Genomic DNA, 20,662 nt, shown 5'->3' with positions numbered 1-20,662 from the left:
TGGGTTTTAAGGTTGAGAAGAAGGTAAAATATCTGGGTATCACTATGACAAATATGAATTGTATGTTATTTCAAGATAACTATGTTAAGACATGGAATGAAGTTAAAAAAGATATGTTAAGATGGGAGAAACTACAACTGTCATTGCTGGGGAGAATTTCTGTGATAAAAATGAATGTTCTGCCTAGAATGATGTTTTTGTTTCAGACAATGCCTGTTTTGACAACTGATGCACCACAGTGGCAGAAGGATATACCTAAATGTGTGTGGTGGGGAAAAAAACGCAAGTTAAATATAAAGTGTTACAAGATGTAAGGGAAAGAGGAGGATTGGGTTTACCTAATTTGAAATTGTGGTTTGCAGCTTGCTGTTTGGTTTGGATGAAGGAGTGGGTGCTGCTGAGAAATAGGCTGTTGGACATGACCTGAGATTTGGGTGGCATGGATATTTGTGGTGCAATAAAGTCAAGGTTAATGTCGATTTTAAAAATTATGTTAGGCGTGCCATATTGAGAATATGGAATAGATACAAAGCCAGGTTGTGCCTGAAAACACCTTTGTGGCTCTCAGCACAAGAACATTTTATATATGAGAAACAATAGGCAAGCACAAAATAGCTAACTTGTCATGAGATACTAGAATTTTGTCAAGGGGAATGTAAAATAAAATCAAGAAACTGATGGCAGATGGGATATAATTGCCAATGGTTCCCTTATTTAGTTATTAGAAAGATTTAAAGTAGACAAAAGTTTATGGTTTTGAACATTGTAAGACCGAATTTGAAACAGAATTGTGTACAGATCATGAACATGTAATTGTTAAAATGTATAAACTTTTATTGAAATCTGAAACAGAAGAACAAGTGAAAGAATTATGATAAAGTAGGCTAAAAATTTTGGTTATAATATGCAGACGGAACAATGGGAAAATATGTAGTTGAAAGGATTGAAATTTACACTATGTTATAATCTGAAAGAGAATTTTTATGCAATGATGTACTGTTGGTATTTGTCACCAAAGAAATTGTCTAGAATGTATAAAGGCACTTTACATTTATGTTGGAAGTATAAACAAGAAGAGACATTTTATCATGTTTTGTGGATGTGTAAAAAAGCTAGAAACTTTCAGATTCAAATACATACACTGATTCAGAGGATTTTAAAGATTAATATACAATTGAGCGCAGAGGTTTTTCTTTTGGGATTGATGGACAAACAGTTGGAAAAAAGTCATGGGACATTGTTTTTGTGTATGATAACTGCAGCAGGATTATTGTATGCACAAAGATGGAAAGATTTGGCACTACCCACAATGGAGGAATGGTTGGTGAAGATGATGGAGCATGCTGAGATGGCTAAATTGACTTCTTTAATAATAGAAAAGACAGTATCTACATTTATTGCTGACTGGAAACCACTTATAATTTTTTTTATGAAACAAAAAAAAATGAACTTATCATTTATGGTTTTGATGATTAGACAGTATAGATTATAGAAAGAAGAGAGTCATGTTGTAACCTCAGAGTAAGAGGTAAATTTATAATTGTATTTATAATTGCTATAAAGAAGATTGGAAGCTACTTTGTATCTTTTTTTGTTTCTCTTTTTCTTCTTTCCCCTTTCTTGCACTTTTAGCTTTGATTTTTATTTTTTTATTTTTTTTCTTACTTTATATGAGTTTGCATTAGTTTTTATCTCCCTTTTAAAAAAGCCTTTATTAAAAATTGTATTAAAAAGATGTTGATGTGTTATGCTCCTGTAGAATAGATTTGGCATTGCTCAGCTGCTGGATCAGAAAAATAGTGCTCCAAAGTATTGATTTTTAAATGAATGGCTCACTCCATCACTATGGCGCCCTCAGGCTCTTGCAGATTTTTGCCTCCATATACTTTTTTGTGCTCAATTGATGGATCAAGGAAGAAAATCAAATCAAAACAAACAAAGTGAAAATATTGTTTTTACATGTTAGTATCCCTAATCTTGCCTGTGGGTTCAAAAGAATATATCCTGTATTACTGGGTAGACTTCTGTACTCCCCAACTCCGATTTACTCCAAACCCCAAATGCCTTTCCAAGTTGGAGAGAGATTTATATGATCCACTGTTTATTTTAGATATAAATGATAAGACAGGCTTTGGCCACAGTATTATATGGTGTGAAAAGGGGGAAAAGAAGACTAGTTTTGCCAGTAGAAGAGAAGACAAGAACACCAACTACCTTGCCTAGTTGGGTAATGAAACCTCTGCAAGCAAACCACCAAGCTCAGAGAGTACCAAGGACTCCACAAGGCTAGTTTTGCCAGCAAGCTTCATTTCAAAATGTTCCCAAGCAACGATTCTGAAAATTCGAGAATCAGCTTCTAATTTGAGGAAAGGTGAGACAAACTTCAAGGTTGGAATGGCCAAGCAAGGGATGGTGGAAACCATGGCCTGCTTTTCCAAGGGCAGGGCCAGGTACTAAGACCTGGTCACTGTAATAAGTGGGTAGAATAAATTAGTTCTCCTTAGGATCTTTCAACAGAAGCTAATTGGAAGATAGCTAGTACCTTCTAGGCTTTTTGGTTAAGTGCCCTTTTTCTCACCACACCCAATAGGCTTCAGCTCCAGCACTTGGAGGTAAGACATATTGACATGCAAGATTTTACTTATATTCCGAATAAAAATTGAACAAAAATAAGATCCAAGGTGAGCACGTTGTTCTCATACTAAAGAAACAAACACAAAATCTGTGGTTTTGATGCCGAAAGCTTAGGATAAGTTAACCGGTTGAACAGACTGCAATTCAGCAGCGGATACATTTGGTCAGCTATACAGGTTGGATCAGTACAAGCCAATATGTTTTTTTTAAAAAAAGAGGGCTGCGAAGCTCTTATGTCCGCATCAAAATTGCGTTTGAGCAACGCCGGGTTCTCGAGCGCCTAGGAATCCGCACTCTATACATGCTCAGAAAAAAAATATGGAGGAGCCTAGGAAAGGAATCGGGTGGGCTTGAGCGCCGTCTTCTCCTTCACGAGCCCTGAGCTCGCCTCGCCTCTTCGCCCCAGCGCTCTGCATATGCCTCCGAGATGCAGAGCCTCTTCGGGCGCGCAAGGTTTCCCAGAGGCTGACAGCACAGCCTCTAACTCAGCCGGCTGCCGACGGGAGGGTAGCCAGTTGCGAGAGCGCTGAATGGAGGCGGAGGGAGCCCGCCTCCTCCTCCCCCCCCCCCCCCCCAAGGTTGGACGGCGGTAGTGGCTCTGCAGGCGGCAGCGGCGGCACCATTTCGGGACTGGGCGGCTGCTCAGTCGCTTATCTCCCCCCGCCCCTGGAAGGGCCCGGGCATGTCTCCAGCGGAGAGGTAGTTGCTCCGCCGCTGCCGCCGCGCCCCCGTGCGCCCGCTTTCCTCGGTTCGCTCCCGCATCATGCTCGGGCAGAGCCGCCGGGGTCTGCTGCCGCTGCTGCCGTTCTCCGTGGCGCAAACCCAGAAAGGCGCCCGGCTGCTCTGGAGCGCTTGAGCTCTTTTCTTTCTTTGCCGGCTGCTTTGGTTCCAGCGCAGCAACGATGAGGCGGCACCGGTACTTGCTGGAGCGCAGCACTGCAGACGCCCCGGCCGAGGGCGAAGGCTGCGGGGCCCCCGAGGGCTCGGAGCGGGGGCCCCTGTGCCTGTGCTGCCGCCGCCGCCGCCCGCAGCGCGACTGGCTCTACGAATCGTACTATTGCATGAGCCAACAGCACCCGCTGCTTGTCTTCCTGCTGCTCCTCGTGATTGGCGCCTGCCTAGCTCTGCTCGCCGTCTTCTTTTTCGCCTCCGGGCTGGTAAGTCGCCTGTCGCTTAGAGCGGCGCTCTTCGGCAGGCAAAGAAACCTGCCGCTTCCTCGAGGAAGCGTCCCCTGCCCTCCAGAGCCCCAGATAAGCTTGCAGGAGGTGGGCTTCCGCCCGCTCTTCAGAGCGGCTGGGTTCTTGCTCGGAGGCGTAGCGCCGGACCCGCGTCAGTCCTCCAGGCCTCGCTCGGGGGCAGCACCTCTGCTGCCCTGATTCACCCCTCTAGAGTTTAGCCGGGAATGGAGTTTGAGGCATTGTCCTGGATCTGCTCGAGCGATACCCTAGTAAACGTGGCCCCCAGCACAGGATCTTGAGCATTGTTTTTTCAAGCCTTTCCAAACTTTTAAAAACAGAATTTAGTGTAGTTTCCACCCTCCTTAAATATCTAAGAAATCAAGTGACATCTAAGACAGGAGTGACTATGAATTGTAACATCATTGTCATTATTTTAGTTATTGCCTAAAGCTTTGTGTTGTCTATTACTGGAAACATTTTTCATTATTGAGAAATAATCACATTTTGGAAGCCTCTGGTTTTCAGAATGTTATGCATATGGTAGTGAATGTCAATGCTATTATTATGTACTGTAATACTATTAATTCTTAGAGTATTTGGGATCCCAGGCCAAGAAAGAAAATATACATTTGAGGGAGATGCAAAGTAATCCCTGTGTTTGCTTAAGCCCAATTTCATTCAAACATGTTTCACACTTTGAAAAGTTTGTACTAGGATGGCAGTATCCCTTCTGATCCAGCTACTTAACCGTACCTCTCTGTTTTAATGGCACTACTTTAGTATTAGAAATGCTCGTTCTTCCAGTCATACCCAGGTCTGAATTTATTGTACTTCTACTCCAGAATCTGTGCTTTTCCCCCTTTCATTTTTATGCTAGATTCCTGCACAAGGGCTACAATCAGTTGCAGAGCTATGGCTGAATTTTCACATAATTTTGACCCCAATAAAACAAAGACTGTCTTCCAGGCCCTGCAATCTTTTAACAGTTTGGGTTTTTGTTTTTTAAGCTGATTTCCACTGCAGTCACATTTTGATTTGTAAATCAATATTATTTTGTGTAATCCTAAACTTGTACGGTTCATGTAAATGGCAGAGGGGCAGACAATAAACAGACTTTATTCCTAAGGTTTATCGTGTGGTTCTTTCACTGTGCTTGGCCCTGTTAGTTACCAGTTGTGTTAGTGGAATAAACACACGTACCAATGTTTTAGTCATGGGCCTGGTTCCTTGGAAATACGTCTCATAGATTTCAGTGGAGCTCACAGCCAAGCAAGCGTGCTGAGGCCCTCAGTCCGAATTTAATTCTCCTAATTCATTTGCTTGGTTTCTGGCCTGCTGACAGATTAAGCTTGCTGGCATTTGTTGTCCAAGTGACAAGAGTTTTAAAGCTACACAACAGCAGTAGGTATATACAGTTTTAAAATGTTTTCATCCCGAAGGAGTTTAAAGGAGACCATAACTCTCTTTTTTCTATCTGTGTATTGCCAAACATAGCACCCTGCATATTGCAAGGCTCTGTCGCTCAGCATTGGGAAACCCGAGGATTTGCAGAAATTATCTTCAGGAAGATCTCTTAAGGGAAGGTGAAAAGGTGAAAGGCCCCCTGTGCAAGCACCGAGTCATGTCTGACCCTCTGGGGGGACGCCGCTTTCGTGATGTTTTCTTGGCAGACTATAGCGGGGTGGTCTGCCATTGCCTTCCCCAGTCGTCTCCTTCCCCAGCAAGCTGGGTACTCATTTTACCGACATCAGAAGGATGGAAGGCTGAGTAAGGAAAGGTGACTGTCATGTTGACAGGTGACTCCTTTTATTGGAATAGGCAATCATTACAGTGACCTCCGAATAAACCTGGGAAGACTGAATGCCATTCAGTTCAATGTTTATTTCACTCAAAGACCAGAATAGAAGAAAACAATCAATAAACTGTTTAAAAGTAGGAGAGGAAGGCCAGATATGAAAGACAGGCTAAAAGGGTAGAACAGAATGTTATTACTACTAGTGCTACTTATCAGTATAAACTGTGGCTCTAAAGCTAGGAAGCAGAGCGTTATTTGAATGTCTTCAAGACTTTGGACTGCAGAGGGAACCTGAAAACTGGGAGAGGATGGAATTGAGCTTGCTGGAGAAGATCATAACTAACTGACTAGAACACCGAACAGAAACAGTCCATGCTGCAACCCATTTTTTAAATATACTTGCTCTAATTATTTGATGCAATTAGAAGCCTTCCCCCCCCCCCAAATTATCTGTTCTATATTCTAGATCAGTGATGGCGAACCTTTTGGGCTCCGCATGCATGTCAAAAATTCGGAAAATGCCTAACTTGACTCTGCTGGCATGTCACCCCTCCCCCCCCAAACAAAAGAGAAACAATCCTTTACATATTCATTTATTTTTTTAAAAAATCCAATCCAATCATATTATGTAAAGAAACACCAACTAATTACAAAAAGGGGCAGCATTCAGTCATGCCCCACCATTCATTTGCTTCCCAGCTGCTTTCTTTCCCGGTTCCCTGCACCAACCTTTCTGAAGTTTCACATAAATTGCAAGTGGCTTCTCCAGGAACTGGCTTTGGGGCAATAATAATAATAATAAATTATTATTATTATTATTATTAAGCGGATTTGCACCCCTTCAGACAAATTGCAAGTGGCTTCTGCAGGAACCGGCTTCACGCAACAGGGAGCAAGAGGACAGCAAGGTGAGCTGGGGTGGCAGAGGGCAGGGCCTCAGGGGGCAGGGAGGTGGCGAGGGTGGCTGCAGCTGGGGCAGCTGCGTCTTCCCAGGGCGTGGCAAGCAGCCGCAGAGCAGTGCAGGGCGCAGAGCAGTGCAGGGCACAGGGCGACCAAAAGGGCAAAGATGTGGGGGAGATGGGTGGGAGGAGTTGCAGTGTCTTTTGTTTGTTCAGTTTCTTTGGTAACTCAAACAGGGAGAATAGTTGTTGGGTGCTGGAGAACGCTGGCGTGTCACCCAAAACGTCATGGCGTGTCACCTTTGACACGCGTGTCATAGGTTTGCCCTCACTGTACTAGATTGAAAATACTATAAGCTCCTTGTTTTCCGCAGAAGGGAAAGTATGCTGAGGGATACTTTTGGCCCCATCATGGTCACCCCTATGTTTGCCACTTCTTTTTCTGTTGCAATTAGGAATTCTGATACTGTAAAGCAGAAGCCTTGGGCTTTGTAGAGTTCATGTGAACATGACTGGATTCCATGCCAGACAATAGTGCTCAAACAGGAACAGGGATGGACAGATGAGTACACTAAGATCAGGATCAGCATGGACAACCCCATGCTTTTTCCAGTATGGAAATACTAGGTACAACATCAGAATGAGGCTCCATCCATCTCCATTAAAAAACCAAGGGAGTTCTTCCCATAGCATTGACATATATACAGGCAGGATTGTACCAGAGCCTGATATTCAGGAAAATAAGTAGTGTAATCATTTCTGGCCAATACTGTAATCTAAAATAAAATGCTAGAAATTTGGGGGTGGTGAGATGCTTGCTTGCTTTCTATAAAAAAAACCAATATTCTATCTTTCTGAGGCTTGTGCACCACTCATTTTTGTTGAGCAGTTTCATGTTCAGAGTGCAAATTTGTAAAGACTAGTTGGTATTTTAAATAAAGAGGATTGTCTTGTTGCAACCAAGACAGGATCTACGCTGGAGTATTTTTTTTGTGCATCAAATGCTGACACTATTCCTTCAAAATACAGTTGTTGCTCAGGAGGAGCATGTGATTAATACAGTTTAATACTAGCTGTGGTTAAAATAAGGGTACCGGGCACATATCAATGTATAGCATTAGAAATGCAGGAGAAATATAGGAGATGTTAGAAAAGTTAAGGAATGTTAATAACCCAGAGCACTACATTTGTGGGCTCCAAATACTGCCATGTCTTTTTTTTAAAAGCCTATTAAGCATTTGTGAGTGTGGAGATCTGCTCAGAAATGAAGTTTAAAAAGCATGCAATTGTTCATTTTCACTTCTCTGTTACATGCCTACTATTGGAAATAAATCAGAGATCTCTTTGGTTTTTCAACAAGGTGCAACTGCCTAGCCACAATCCCAGGTAGGTGTGCCCTGTCTGTCAACAGAGCCAGATTCTGAAATCACTCCCAATAGTAAGAGCTAGAATGCTGTAATATTCGAGCTTAGTTTACTCAGCAGTGCTTGGTAGCTGAAGCTACTCGGCAGACCAGCCATAAAAGCAGTTGGGGCAGGGGGAGGGATGGACTATTGAGGAATAGTGTTGTCAGGAAAATTGGAAAACGTCAGTCAGTCAGAAGTCCCAGGGATGAGATAACATGAATGCATAGATTCGCCCTCAAAAACCTATCCCAGTACTTTTTAACGTCTGAATTGAGAGATTAATGTTGCTGATTCTCCTTTCATGCTACTCTGTTCTTCTCCATGAAAAAAAAAATCCTCTGGCTGGTACGACTAGCATTTGAGGCCAGTTTAAATATTTTCCTGACTCTGAATGTGTCATGGAGCGCCCTGAACTGGGAAGTTATTGTGAGGTGCAGAGACCAGTGTGTGCATTGGCAGAAGCTTGGCTGGCCTAGAGAAATGCTTTGAGTTTGAGTTAGAGTTTGGTTTGTCTCTGGCATTCCAGACATGCCATAGGAAGGGGACAGGTTCATTCTCATATACTTCGGAGGCTTTGTTTCTCACTGGTTAATAACAAAAATGGTGTGTGGAGAGGAAGAAATAATTATCCACATATTATTTTGTCCATGACAGCAATTCTGTGTTACAATGAAAAGAAAAGTTGTCCTTGGTTCTATTTGCCATTATATGATAAGCTAGAGATTTTGGGTCACTGGGAATTTTCTTGCTTAAAAGCTTTTGTCTGAGGTCCTTCTTGCCCAGATATTATTCATGGTCAAACATTTTATTTGGTGCACATGTCAATCTCTTGTTTACAATATATTGTACAATATTGTACTGAATATAAATTCAAAATTATTACTTTGTTGTTAAAAAGATTTAAAAGACCAGCTAATACTTGTAAATGATGTGGTTATTCATACCACATCCCATTTTAATATGGTAGTAAAACAAAGTTATAAGAATAATGCTAATTTTCTTGCTTGCAAAATAGTTTGCAACATTAAACTTACAATTATGCAACTGCTGGGTAATTTGAAATACAGTTTTCGGTATTTTTAATATTCAGATGTAATGAGAACATTTTTTTCCTGCTTTTTAACAATTCAGTAAGAGCAATATAATCATCTGGCTACTGATTTGGATCTGTAAGTACATGAGACATTTTTCTTAATTTTTGTATAAAAATGATCTCAATATATAAATTGGAGTTTATAATTAATGACCTGCTGGTTTATGCTAATTAAAGCTCATATTACAACTAGGGATTTTACTTTTGCTTGGATAATGCCAAACCAAAGAACAGTTTATAGATAGTAACCACCTAAAAATTACCTTTCACAAAATGTTTAATACCTTATAACTGAGGATGTAAACTAAATTTAATTCATTATATTTTCCTGGAATGATGGCAAGGCTTTTTATATACAGAAATGGTATAGAAACAAATATTCTAAACTTGTGCAATGTAGGAATTCTGCCTGCCCAAATTGATTTGAGAATTCCCCTTTCAGCTGGACTCCTTAGAATATTTCATCTTTTAATATACAGTTTCTAGATAATTAAAAATATTTTCTAAATCAACATCAGAGAGGAACTTGCATGGTTAGAAATGTGGGGCATTCCAATGACAAATTGGAACATTCTTCTGTGTTATCCCATTACTTATTCTGCAACAAGGCACCTATTCTACCTTTTATTGTTGATGCAAGGAAAATGAAAACTAGTAAGGTTTACTTTAAATAGGAGAGACTTCAGTGTTAAAGGTATGTTTTCAAGTGAAAATAATCACCTCCCTCCTGCAGCTCTCCAAAAGCTCCTTACTAACAAAGAGCTGTATATTATTTTTATTTTCAGTAGCTACTTGCTTATACTTGACACTAATGCATGAAAATCGAGAGGAAAGCCATTGTATTTGGCCCCCTCTCCAGCCTAATTTTGGGAGGGTAATTTCTTCTGTACTGTAAACAAACTGTTTATAGTTATAACCTCTACAAATAAATAAAAAAATCACAAACTTTAAGTGTACCTTTTCATACCACTGTCAGCTGAAACTTATTTTTTCAGGGAAGCATAATAGAACCAAAGTCATTGAGAATCTCTCTCCTCCTCCCTCCCTCCTTCTCTCTTAGATTACATGATATTTACTGAAAAGTTAATTTTTCAGTCCACAGCTGTGATTCAGGAAAATCTGGAGACCAGTTTGAGCTTTCCCAGCACAGCACTGGGATTCTGTTTCTCAAAAGGCAGTGCCCTTGTTGCAGAACAATCTCAGAAGAATTTCAAAAAGCAGTTTCTCTAGCATATTTCTCTTTTTCATTCTCTTTAATTTTCTAACCAATTTTCAAATGGGAGTGGATAACCTGGAATGTAATTCTTGCTGTGGTTAATGCTAATGCTAATTTCAGCTATATTTATGATATATACAGTGCCATTTCATTATATTCAAGATTTTTCTGCTTCTTGGACATTAATTTTTAATAAGTTTCCACATTTCATAATTATAGAATTATCAATACAGTTCAAACAGCAGTCCTTTTTTAAAAGATATTCATGCTTTTGCTGACATCAGTACATATAAACAATTAGTTGACACTAACAATATCATTCAAGCTCTTTTCAGACAATATCATTGTAAGGAATGATGACATGAAAGGAGAAAGAGATTAGACTGGGCCCTTGATACTGTCTCTGAATCTTTACATGTTCCTTAGAATATCTCACCAAAGGTTAGGTGCATACAAACTGTTCATGTGATATGTCAGTCTTGCCTGTCCTTATTATGAATATTTGGCCATCGGGCTAGGCATAGTCCTAATAACCCGTCTCACTACTTTAGATAACATATTCCTACATAAGTGTGGGAACATGTGAAGAGTACTCATAAAGAAATCTGCAGTAGATAGGGCATGCAGTCAATTATGGGGTACAAAATATTAAAGAGTGATGTGATAGCATTATAAATGGCTTTCCTTTTCTTTTTTTTCCCAGTATATAGAAGTAAGTTCCTTGACATCTTAGGCAATTCCTATAAAAAGATTTAAGAGATTCCAACGATTTCCTGAAAAACCTCAGTGCTAGAGTAGCTCTCAGCAGAAAAAGAAAGAAATTGATCTGAGGAGACCTCAGTGCACTCCTGTAGGAACTGAATTTGGCCCTCACTCTGCAGGGATGCAAATGACAACATGTGCTTGTGATGTCAAGATATAAACTCTGCCCCTTTTCTCTTTGCATCATGATGTCACATACAAGTACATAAGGGCTGAGCATGTGTTGTGATGTCATGGTACAGGTTTTATTTCATCATTTTGACAAAAGTTTTGGTTGCTGAGGATACCCATGCCCTCACTCTCTGCATTTAGAAAATCTGTAAAGACATATCTCTGTCACCAAACTTTCAATTGTTAATTAACGTTGGAGTTGACTTTCAGCTTTCTTGTTAGTATACCTACAAATACAACTAATGCTCATTTAGCGACCACAATTGGGACCAGCAACTCAGTTGCTAAGCGAAGCAGTGTCTAAGTGAAACCATGACTGCGCTTACGATCTATCTTCAGTTTTCCTTTGCTTTACAGACCGTAAATGCGAGGACTGGTTGCAAAGTTACTTCGTCATTACCATCATAACTGCAAACAGTTGCTAAACGAGACAGTTGCTAAATGAAGACTACTTGTATTACAAATAGATGGAGTAAGAACCAGAATCAGAATTAGCTTTGTGATATTTTTGAGCTGAAATTTTATCAGGTACTATGACTGGAATCCAAATGCAGAACAGAGAATATCGTCGTCGTCGTCGTCAACAATATTTCCACCTTTCCATTCATAGTATATTCAAGGCATCTAACATTGTAACAGCTCATAAATACAAACAAACAAACAAATAAATAAATAAAAGAATAGGATAAAACAGGACAAAACTGTATTAAAATATATACAGTTCTAACGAGCTCTTTTAGAGGAATGCATCCAGACTATGGTGAACTCCAATGCTTGATTTAATTTTTTTGTTGGCCAACACATCCTCATTCTTACCTGGATTCAGTTTCAGCCTGTTCTTCATCCAACCCATTGTTAAACTTACATGATTTTCAAAGGGATTGATTACTTCCTTGGAGTTACATAACAAGAAGCTGTAGAGCATAATCCTTATCCTAATCAGATTTTATTCTAGAGCTTTAGTTGTGCGAACGATTTCATGTAGATATTAAATAGGAGGCAGAATCTTGTGGGACAGTATAGTATAGGTCTATGACCAGTATCAGACAGTCGTCTTCCTGCTGGATGTGATTGAGAAGGAGAACTTAAATTATTGTATTGCATAACAGTATCTCCAAGGTCTAATCCACCAGGGAATTGAGAAGGACACCATGAGCAACGATACCAGAGATTTCATAAGGTTAAGAAGAACTAGAACTGCCTTGAACTGCAGATTCTCTCTCCTTGGGCTTATTAAAAGAAATTGGAATCCAATCCTATGCATGTCTCCTACACGCCATCAAATCCAATTGTGTTTACTCCTGGATAAGCACATTCAGGATTGCAATCCCAGTTAATGAATCAAAGTAATTATAAATTTTGGCCTGCCTTTAAATAACCTTTTGTGCTATGTTAGTTGTCTTGTTTTCTTCTGTGATGTTCAGGTTTATTCAGTGACAGATATTTTTTTTTAAATTTGGCTGGAAACAACTTTCTCCACTGTTAGAACTAGATAGTCCTGTTTGCACAACATGCTTAACTAGATCAAGAGGAGAGATAAGCATGTCAGGAAAATACTGTAACCCACTCAACTATAATCATGAGAGTTCTAAGCTAAAACAGCCCTGTAATTGTTTGGGGCTAAACCTAGTCCCCCAGTCTACTTGAACTAGGTTGAAAGAGTTTTCAGAGGTTTAATGTCCCTTCCAACTTCCAAGGTAGAGATATTATTATAGAGAGATCCCACAAAAAGTGGTTTCTCTAGGCAGTCTGTCTCTATTCCTTCTACTCCTCCCTCCTGCAGTTATAGTTGTGGGTAAGGTCCTCCTGAATCTGCTGTAATGGTGTGGTCTGTGAGAGTCCCACCACAAGGTCCTCCTGCTGAACCTGCTGTGATGGTGTGGTTTATGATAGTCCCACCACATTTTTTTCCGGTCCAAGGCCAAAAAAAGAAAAGACAGCTGCTCCCTGATTGACCATCAGAGATCATGCACTGCAGGCAGGGCCACAACTGTGGTCTTTGTCACCCGGGGCAAACATGGATTCTATGCCCATTTTGGCGCCCCCCCCAGCGCTCATTTTGGCGCCCCCCCCAGCATGGTGCCCGGGGCACATGCCCCGCTTGCCCTCCCCCCAGTTGCGGCTCTGACTGCAGGCATACAAGGAGGGAAAGTGGCTGACTCGATTGAACCTTTTGTGAGAACATGGCAGGGAAGGGATACTCTGTCCTACGTGAAATGTTCAGAGAGCTGAAGATGTATTTCTAATGTTGTCATAATATTTCACAGTTAACCCACAATATTAATTTTGGATTTTGAAACAAGCATGGGTATTGAATGAGTGCTGCCAAGCTATTTTCTACATTACTTTCAATACTGAGTTGGGAATTGCATGGATAGGGCTAAACAGGTTGGAGGTGGAGAGAAAGGGGAGATTGAACCAGTGCTTCTCTCCTTCTTAAATAAGCAATTGCTTCAGTCAGGGCTGGTCAGGGTTATATCTCTGAGATGGTGCTTTCACTTTCATGGCATTTTCTGCCTTGGGATCCCAATGTAAAACTGCTATTTATCAAATGCTTACCTTATCCATAATCCCTAAAGAGCTTGCTTAACGATTATGTCAGAAACTTACTTGTGTTTTTGGTGGTTCCCAATAAACAGGAGAGCGGGGAAGATAATGAACAAATGTGCAGTTTTGCAAACAGAGCCTCAGGCACAACGGTGGGATAACCAGCTACAGTACTGCTCGCTTGAGAGGGCATACAGAGGGGATAGCAAGAAATAATGATTTTAAACTACAAAAAATGAACTCTAATTATTTTTGATATAATTCCAGAAAATCCTTTCAGTATTGATTTGGTTGCTGAGAAATCCCTGAATAAAACTGGTATGGGGTGGTGGTGGATGGATGTAAGCTTTTACTGGGGCCTCAGTGCAGTTTGTTGTTTTAAACGGTTATTTTTAATGTAATATGTTTTTGTTCTCCAGCCAGAGTTCCTTTTGGAAGATGGGTGGCTATATAAATTTGTTTTTTATTCTATCAATTATTTATTCTAGGAATTATGTTTTTCCTAGGGATGTACAGTATATATTCAGTAGCCTCATTGATCCTGCAGACACTACAACACATTCCTAAACTTTCCTAAAGAACAGTTTTGTTAAATTAAATCTATGTTGAGTCTTAAATGTGATTTGCATGTTTCTTGGCCCAGAGTAATAGAAGAATAAATTAGAACACTGTAATTATCTTGTTGTTTTAAAAAATCATCCTTTCATGGAGAGGTTAAAACGCAAGGCTGCTTAATATAGTATTTTTATATGGACAAACATTAGTATGCCTTTTTCCTGTAATGTTGCTAATAGAAGAATATTCTCTTTTCTAATGAAAATATGGCCTCCCATTATTTTAAGGCATTTTATTTTAAATTCCTGATCATTTATTGCATAGCTATTTCGTACTGAATTAAAATGGAATATATGTGTCTACATAGAATCATGAGCTCTAATGCTTTGAGGCAAGAGGGAACACCCTCCCTCAAATGTTATTTTGATAGACATATGATCATCATGTACATTAGGTGGTGGTAAACAAGATGAAGACATTTTGATATCTATATATAGTACAATAGACAGGTCAAAATACTTGGTTTGCATTGCATGATTCATTGCTTCCACTAATTATTTCTGTGGTGGATCCCTTCCAGTCATTCTGATACTTTTTTGTGCCTGTGTTAGCAAAAACAAAGAAAGCCACAGCCCCAAATTCTTAAAGGACTATTTGATATTTTAGATAAAGAGGGTTCTCTTATTGCAACCAAGGCAGGGTCTACACTGGAGTATTTTTTTGTGCACCAGATGCATCACTATTCCTTCAAAATGCAATTGCTGCTCAGGAGGAACGTGTAATTAATACAGTGTAATAGTAGCTGTGGCTAAAATAGGACTACAAGGCACATGTAACATTAGAAATGCAGGCAAAATGTAGGAGGTGTTAGAAAAGTTAAGGAATGTTTATAACCTAGAGCACTACATTTGTGGACTCCAAATGCTGCCATGTGCTTTTTAAAAACCCTGTTAAGTATTTGTGAGTGTGGAGATCTGCACAGAAACAAAGTTTAAAAGCATGTGATTGTTCATTTTCACTTCTCTCTACATGCCTATTGGAAATAAATGTCTTGCCAGGGCCACCTTTCTTCCTGGAGAGCTGAGATTATAGCACTAATTCTTCTTCTGGAAATAAACATTTTGCTGGCAATGATCATGCTAGGTGCAAAGACTTCTTTGCTTTTCCATGATACTACCCAGATACTGCCCTATCCACAATCTGCAATTGTTTCTACCCACCCAGTACTTTCAGACAGAGTAGGTGCGCTCCAGTTCCCCTCAGTTAAATATTGTCACCTTGTGGGACCCAGGAAGTGTGTCTTCTCTGTTGCTGCCCCCGCCCTCTGGAACAGCATCCCCCACAGATGTGGATGGCACCCACTCTCCTGGGGTTCTAGAAAGCCCTTAAGACCTGGCTCTGTTCCCAGGCCTGGAGTTACTGTGTTTGTTAATGTATTTGTTCAGCTCTGTCATATTTAGACTGTTTATTGTTCTGGTTGTTTCAGTCTGAACTGCCTTTCTATGTATGTTTTAACTGTTTTAATTGCTTTTTGGGTTTTGCAAGCCACCCAGAGTCTAATGGAATGGACAAATTTAAGAAATGTAATTGAACTGAATCCTAGGAAAGTGGGCTCAAGTCACTGTCTATTGATACATTTTCTTTTCTTTTTTTCATTTGTATTTATTTTTATTCAAGGTCAGGAACACACAGGGCAAATTTCAGATGATGGAATAAAACTCCCTCTGAGCATCTTCCAGTTCACTGTTGATCTGGAGCTGTTCAGCCTCATCATCACTCCAAATGAATGCACTCTTAGAATACATCCTAGCCTGCCTAGTGGGGGGACATGCAGTGGACAATCTGAAATAGTAGTTGAAACATTTTTCAGGAATGCTCTTGTGCACCATTACGGATTTTTTTCAATAAGAATTTAATAAGAGAGTTCCATGGAATTCCTCAGTATATGTATTGAAAACTGTTGAGGGCTATAATATTGCAAATGTGGTAGACATGCTTTCAGCATACACTGGGTGCCTTATAGAAGGCAGATTTAGTTTTACTCAAGCCGTGTTGCCTCTTTGCAGAGCAAGATGGAAGCCTGAATGGAGGCGCACCCATTGGCTATGTCCTTAATGTTGGATATAGCCCCCTATAATTGATCTCTACATATATAGTGCAAACAGGTACACAGAGGTAGAATTCACATATATGGCTGTCCCTGCAATGTCCTCATCCTTGAAGGTATTTCTGCTGCACTGGGAGATCAGAGGAAGGATTTATTTAGCTCTTCCTGTGTCCAGGGTAGAATTATTTGGTGCAGTCCACTTGCATATACTTCTTTACAGAAACAATAATATTTGAACAAGGCTGTTGCTTAAACCATTTTGGTCAGTTTTTAAATGTTTAGATTGTTTTTTTCACCACTAGATTAAGATTTTTTTAAATTTTAGTTTTGTACTAGGAAAACTGTTTAGGGAAGTTGGACAAAAAATTGTGTGGACCTGAACAGCTGTGGTTCCATGGTAGAGCACTTGTGTAGTGTGCAAATGTCGCAGGTTCCCTTCAGAGCACCTCCAGTGCTTGAACTTGGAGAGCGGTTTCCACTTGCTTTAGGAAACTGGCCTGACTGCTATAGTATGATAGCCTGTATTCCTCCAGTTGCTGTAGGGCACTCTGTTTCACTGTGTTTCTCTGAGGTAGATATTGAATCCATTTTATGTTCCTGAATTACAGATCTCTAGACAAATTTGTTTTTTTAAAAATGGTGTTTTGTTGAAAAAAAAAACACATACATTTTAATCTTCATTTTAATAATCATTGTTTGATTATGAGCCATCAAGTTGCTGTTGACTCTTAGCGACCACATAGATCAGTGTTTCTCAACCTCAGCAACTTTAAGATGTGTGTACTTCAACTCCCAGAATTCCACAGCCAGCATGGCTGGCTGGGGAATTCTGGAAGTTGAAGTCTACACATCTTAAAGTTGCTGAGATTGAGAAACACTGATACAGATTTTCTCCATGACAAACTGTCCCCAACCTGGTCTTTCAGGTCTTCCTGGTCCCAGGTGCCCTCATCACCACTGTAACTGAGTCTGTCCGCCTTGCTGCTGGTCATCCTCTTCTTCTCTTTCCTTCCACTTTTCCCAGCATTACAGCCTTCTCCAGAGTTCATTTTAATAAACCCTTTATGAAATAGATGTTTACTGACCTCTTCAAATTTATATAGACATTCAATAAGCTTGAATAAACACAATGCTCAGTAGATTTATAAACATATTTAATAACTGTATAATATGATTTCTCACTCAAAACAAAAAAGCAAAAGCTGTTAACAGGAATTTCAATACGTATATTATCTACTTTTAGGTAATATATAAATTAAAAACAGGTTGAAAAATAGAAAATTAGGAACATTGGAAATAAGGCTCGATTCAGTCAAGCTATATAGAAAGAAGAAATTGGGGGAAAGCTGTAGTTCTGGAAGACAACAGAGAAGAACTTGAAAACTTAAGCAGAAAAATAAATATAAATGCTAAATATTTACACCTGAAATTGGGATCGTGTCATGGATACAAGAGAGAGCAGTTGTTTATGGGGAGAAAGCTGTGCATAGTTATTACTGTACACTGTTTCTCCTCCTCCTCCTCCTCTGAAAAATAATTTAAATGCTTAGTGAGGCACTAAGAAATAGCTCCTGAGTTAGTGGAAGCATGTTGGGGAATGGGAAAAAGATTGTAGTACTGTATTGCTCTTTAAAAAATAGTTTTTCAAAGCCATCAGATGTTAATCCTTTATCTTGGGGAAAACAAGGGCAACGCTGTTTCCGTGTCCCTCTCCAACATACAGACTTACATATATCTGATCACAAGCCGCATCACACGCCCCCGCCCCATCTTTCTTCAGCATTTTCATTAGAAAAGCAAATACCAAATGAAGGTTGCTCTTCAGGCTGCTGTGTCGGTTCTGCCTTCTGGCTAGAGGAATATCAGTAACATGCCTCTGTGCTTCCTTTTACACTGTAAAGATTTTCATGGCCTCTTTCATGCCCTGTCTTCAGTTAAGCGTCTATGTCCTGCTTCCTAGGGCATGGGGGGCAATTAAACGGATGTTGGCCATCCAAGCAGTTCAGTCTTCCTGAACAAACTGCTTGGTGGCAGTTTTGATCTGAGTAACTTGCTCGTGTGAGGTCAGAAAGAAGGCAGCGCAGATGTGATCAGGCAACCAGGACTGGGAGATTGTGACCTGTGCATTGGGGCTTAGAGTCCTTCCTGCAGCTTAGCTAAGAGGTCCACGGAGGGGGCTCCGTCCCCATCCTTGGGCCTGACCACAACTGTAGGAAGCTATATTGCTTCTGACAGTAATGCATTTAGCAATGAACTGAATGCTTTCTGGATTAGAGGGTTCTCTGTTGGCTAGCTGTTACCAGCAAAGATTAGGAGGGCAGGTTATATAATTTTCGAATATGTTGTCATCCTCAGTTAAGATTAATTGAAAACAGCAGCCAGAGGTCAAGCTAGAATCCAATGCAAAAACCAAGCCTAAAAGAAGAACTAAATATTTTCAGTTACAAGGTCTATAGAGGGGTCCAGAATTTAGAATAAAATAACCATGTTTCCTTTTTGGCTATAAGAAATGATTGTTCTGGAATTCTAACTAAAAAAAGTACTTCGTTATCCTAGTGCAAAGAAATAGCTATAGATAAATAGAAATTTGATGGGGTTTTTTTCATATTAACATATTAACACAACTAAAATGATACAGAAGAAAATAGTATGGAAAGATAGAAGCATATGCCAAAGGTTTATTTTTAAGTACATTTGCATATTTGAAAAACGAAAAGGCAGGGATAGAGAATATAGTGTTTAAAATATGTATTTGTGAAACTCAAGATCATCTTAAGTAGTGTTGGCAAAGCTAAATATGACATAGATTCCTATGCTTTGTTAAACATGTAGAAATAGGGTAAGCTAAATAGAAGCATTTTAAGGCTAGTGCTAAATCTGCACATAAATTAACAAAATTATAGAAAATAAGGAAGATATTGCCACATTGCCATTATAAGAAAGAAATTGTGAAAACATTCAATCACTGTAAATCACAGTAAGGCCCACAAAAGCATGTGAAATATCCAGATTATTAATTTCTGCAATAGGTACAGTAATAAGTCTGATAATGATGTTTATATTTCCTCTTACATGCTGGTCTATGACCGTAACAAAGATTTGTTTGATTAATATATCCTCTTACAGCACAGAGATGGTTACATCAGCAGAAGCACTCTGAAGTAGTAGCTCTAGTAGGATTCATATTATTTAATAGCCAGCTATTATAGTGTTATATGCTATTTGGAAAACTTCTTTGACAGAAATATTAAATAAAATACCAATAAAAGGAATAACTAGAAATCAGGTTTGCTACTCTTGATTGCTGCTCAGAGTGCTCTGCTCACAGTAAGTGAGTGAGAAACCAGTCTGGTAATTACAGAACTCATATGGAATGCTCTCAAATTTACTGAATTAAGACCTGCTTATCTATATAAAATTAAGTGTGATTTGATCAAACCTTGGGCTTAAGAATTTTTGAGTAAAACATAGTGTATTGCATATTGCATTACTGAAATAAATTATTAATGTTTACGATGTCATCCAGTGAATACCCTAACCTCTCCATTTTATGGAAAAGTACTAATCTGGCTTCATTGCAGATCAAGTGTCAGCTGTCTTGTTATCTTCATGATCTCCACTCTTTTCTCTCCTCCTCCCACTTGGTCATGAGAAGGAATAAATGCAGATTTCAGTTTAGTTTTCATACATGCCTGGTTTGCCTTATGTAAGAAGTAGGAAAAGTGATTAAAATAAAATCTAGATTGGAAAATAATTTAGCAAAATAATTCAGGATTTCTTGATAATTTTGTATAGAAGTGGACAAAAGTTTCTTTTAAATTTGATGGGGATGGATTTCAGAAGTGGAAACTGCACCTGTAGATGGAAACGGCAAACAGGTGCAAAGTAGATTATGGAGATTTTAAGAATTTGTGGCCAGAAAGATGCCTTGAATTCAAAAAGTGGACTAGGCTCACAGTCTTTCACACTCACAAAAATCTAATCCCAACCCCACCCCAAAAGCTAACATTTGGAAGAAGCTTTCTTCATTTCAAGAGTACCATATGATATTTTGAAAATTATTTTGTGGGTAGTACAGTGTTATTATACCCTCAAGAGTTAGAAATTCTTCCTGATCTATTGCAGATCAGCCAGAGCCTACCCTATTCAACCTACCCTATTTTTAGCTACAATTCTTGGTTCATATATAAGAAGACTGGATTCTTCTAAAGTGAAACTGACTTCTTGTTTATTCTTCCACCTGGACTGTGGGAGGAGAGGGACACTGAAATCACAGCTCTGCATAGGCTTTTTCTGCTT

At 39.5% G+C, this 20,662-nt stretch overlaps 1 protein-coding gene across 1 annotated transcript in view; it reads left to right on the top strand.

Annotated features, from left to right (window-relative positions):
* The first annotated feature begins 3,219 nt into the window (after positions 1-3,219).
* The window catches only part of ADCY2 (adenylate cyclase 2), a 138,669-nt gene continuing 121,226 nt past the window's right edge, over positions 3,220-20,662 (top strand). Inside the window, exon 1 of the mRNA XM_063298714.1 lies at positions 3,220-3,791. Coding sequence (XP_063154784.1) covers positions 3,537-3,791 — 255 coding nt within the window. The 5' untranslated portion in view covers positions 3,220-3,536. The remainder of the gene's footprint in view (positions 3,792-20,662) is intronic.

This window comes from Candoia aspera, chromosome 3, assembly GCF_035149785.1.
Source record: "Candoia aspera isolate rCanAsp1 chromosome 3, rCanAsp1.hap2, whole genome shotgun sequence".
NCBI classification, from domain to species: domain Eukaryota; kingdom Metazoa; phylum Chordata; class Lepidosauria; order Squamata; family Boidae; genus Candoia; species Candoia aspera.
Note: the sequence above shows the minus strand (reverse complement) of the source record. Positions and strands in the feature narration are given on the sequence as shown.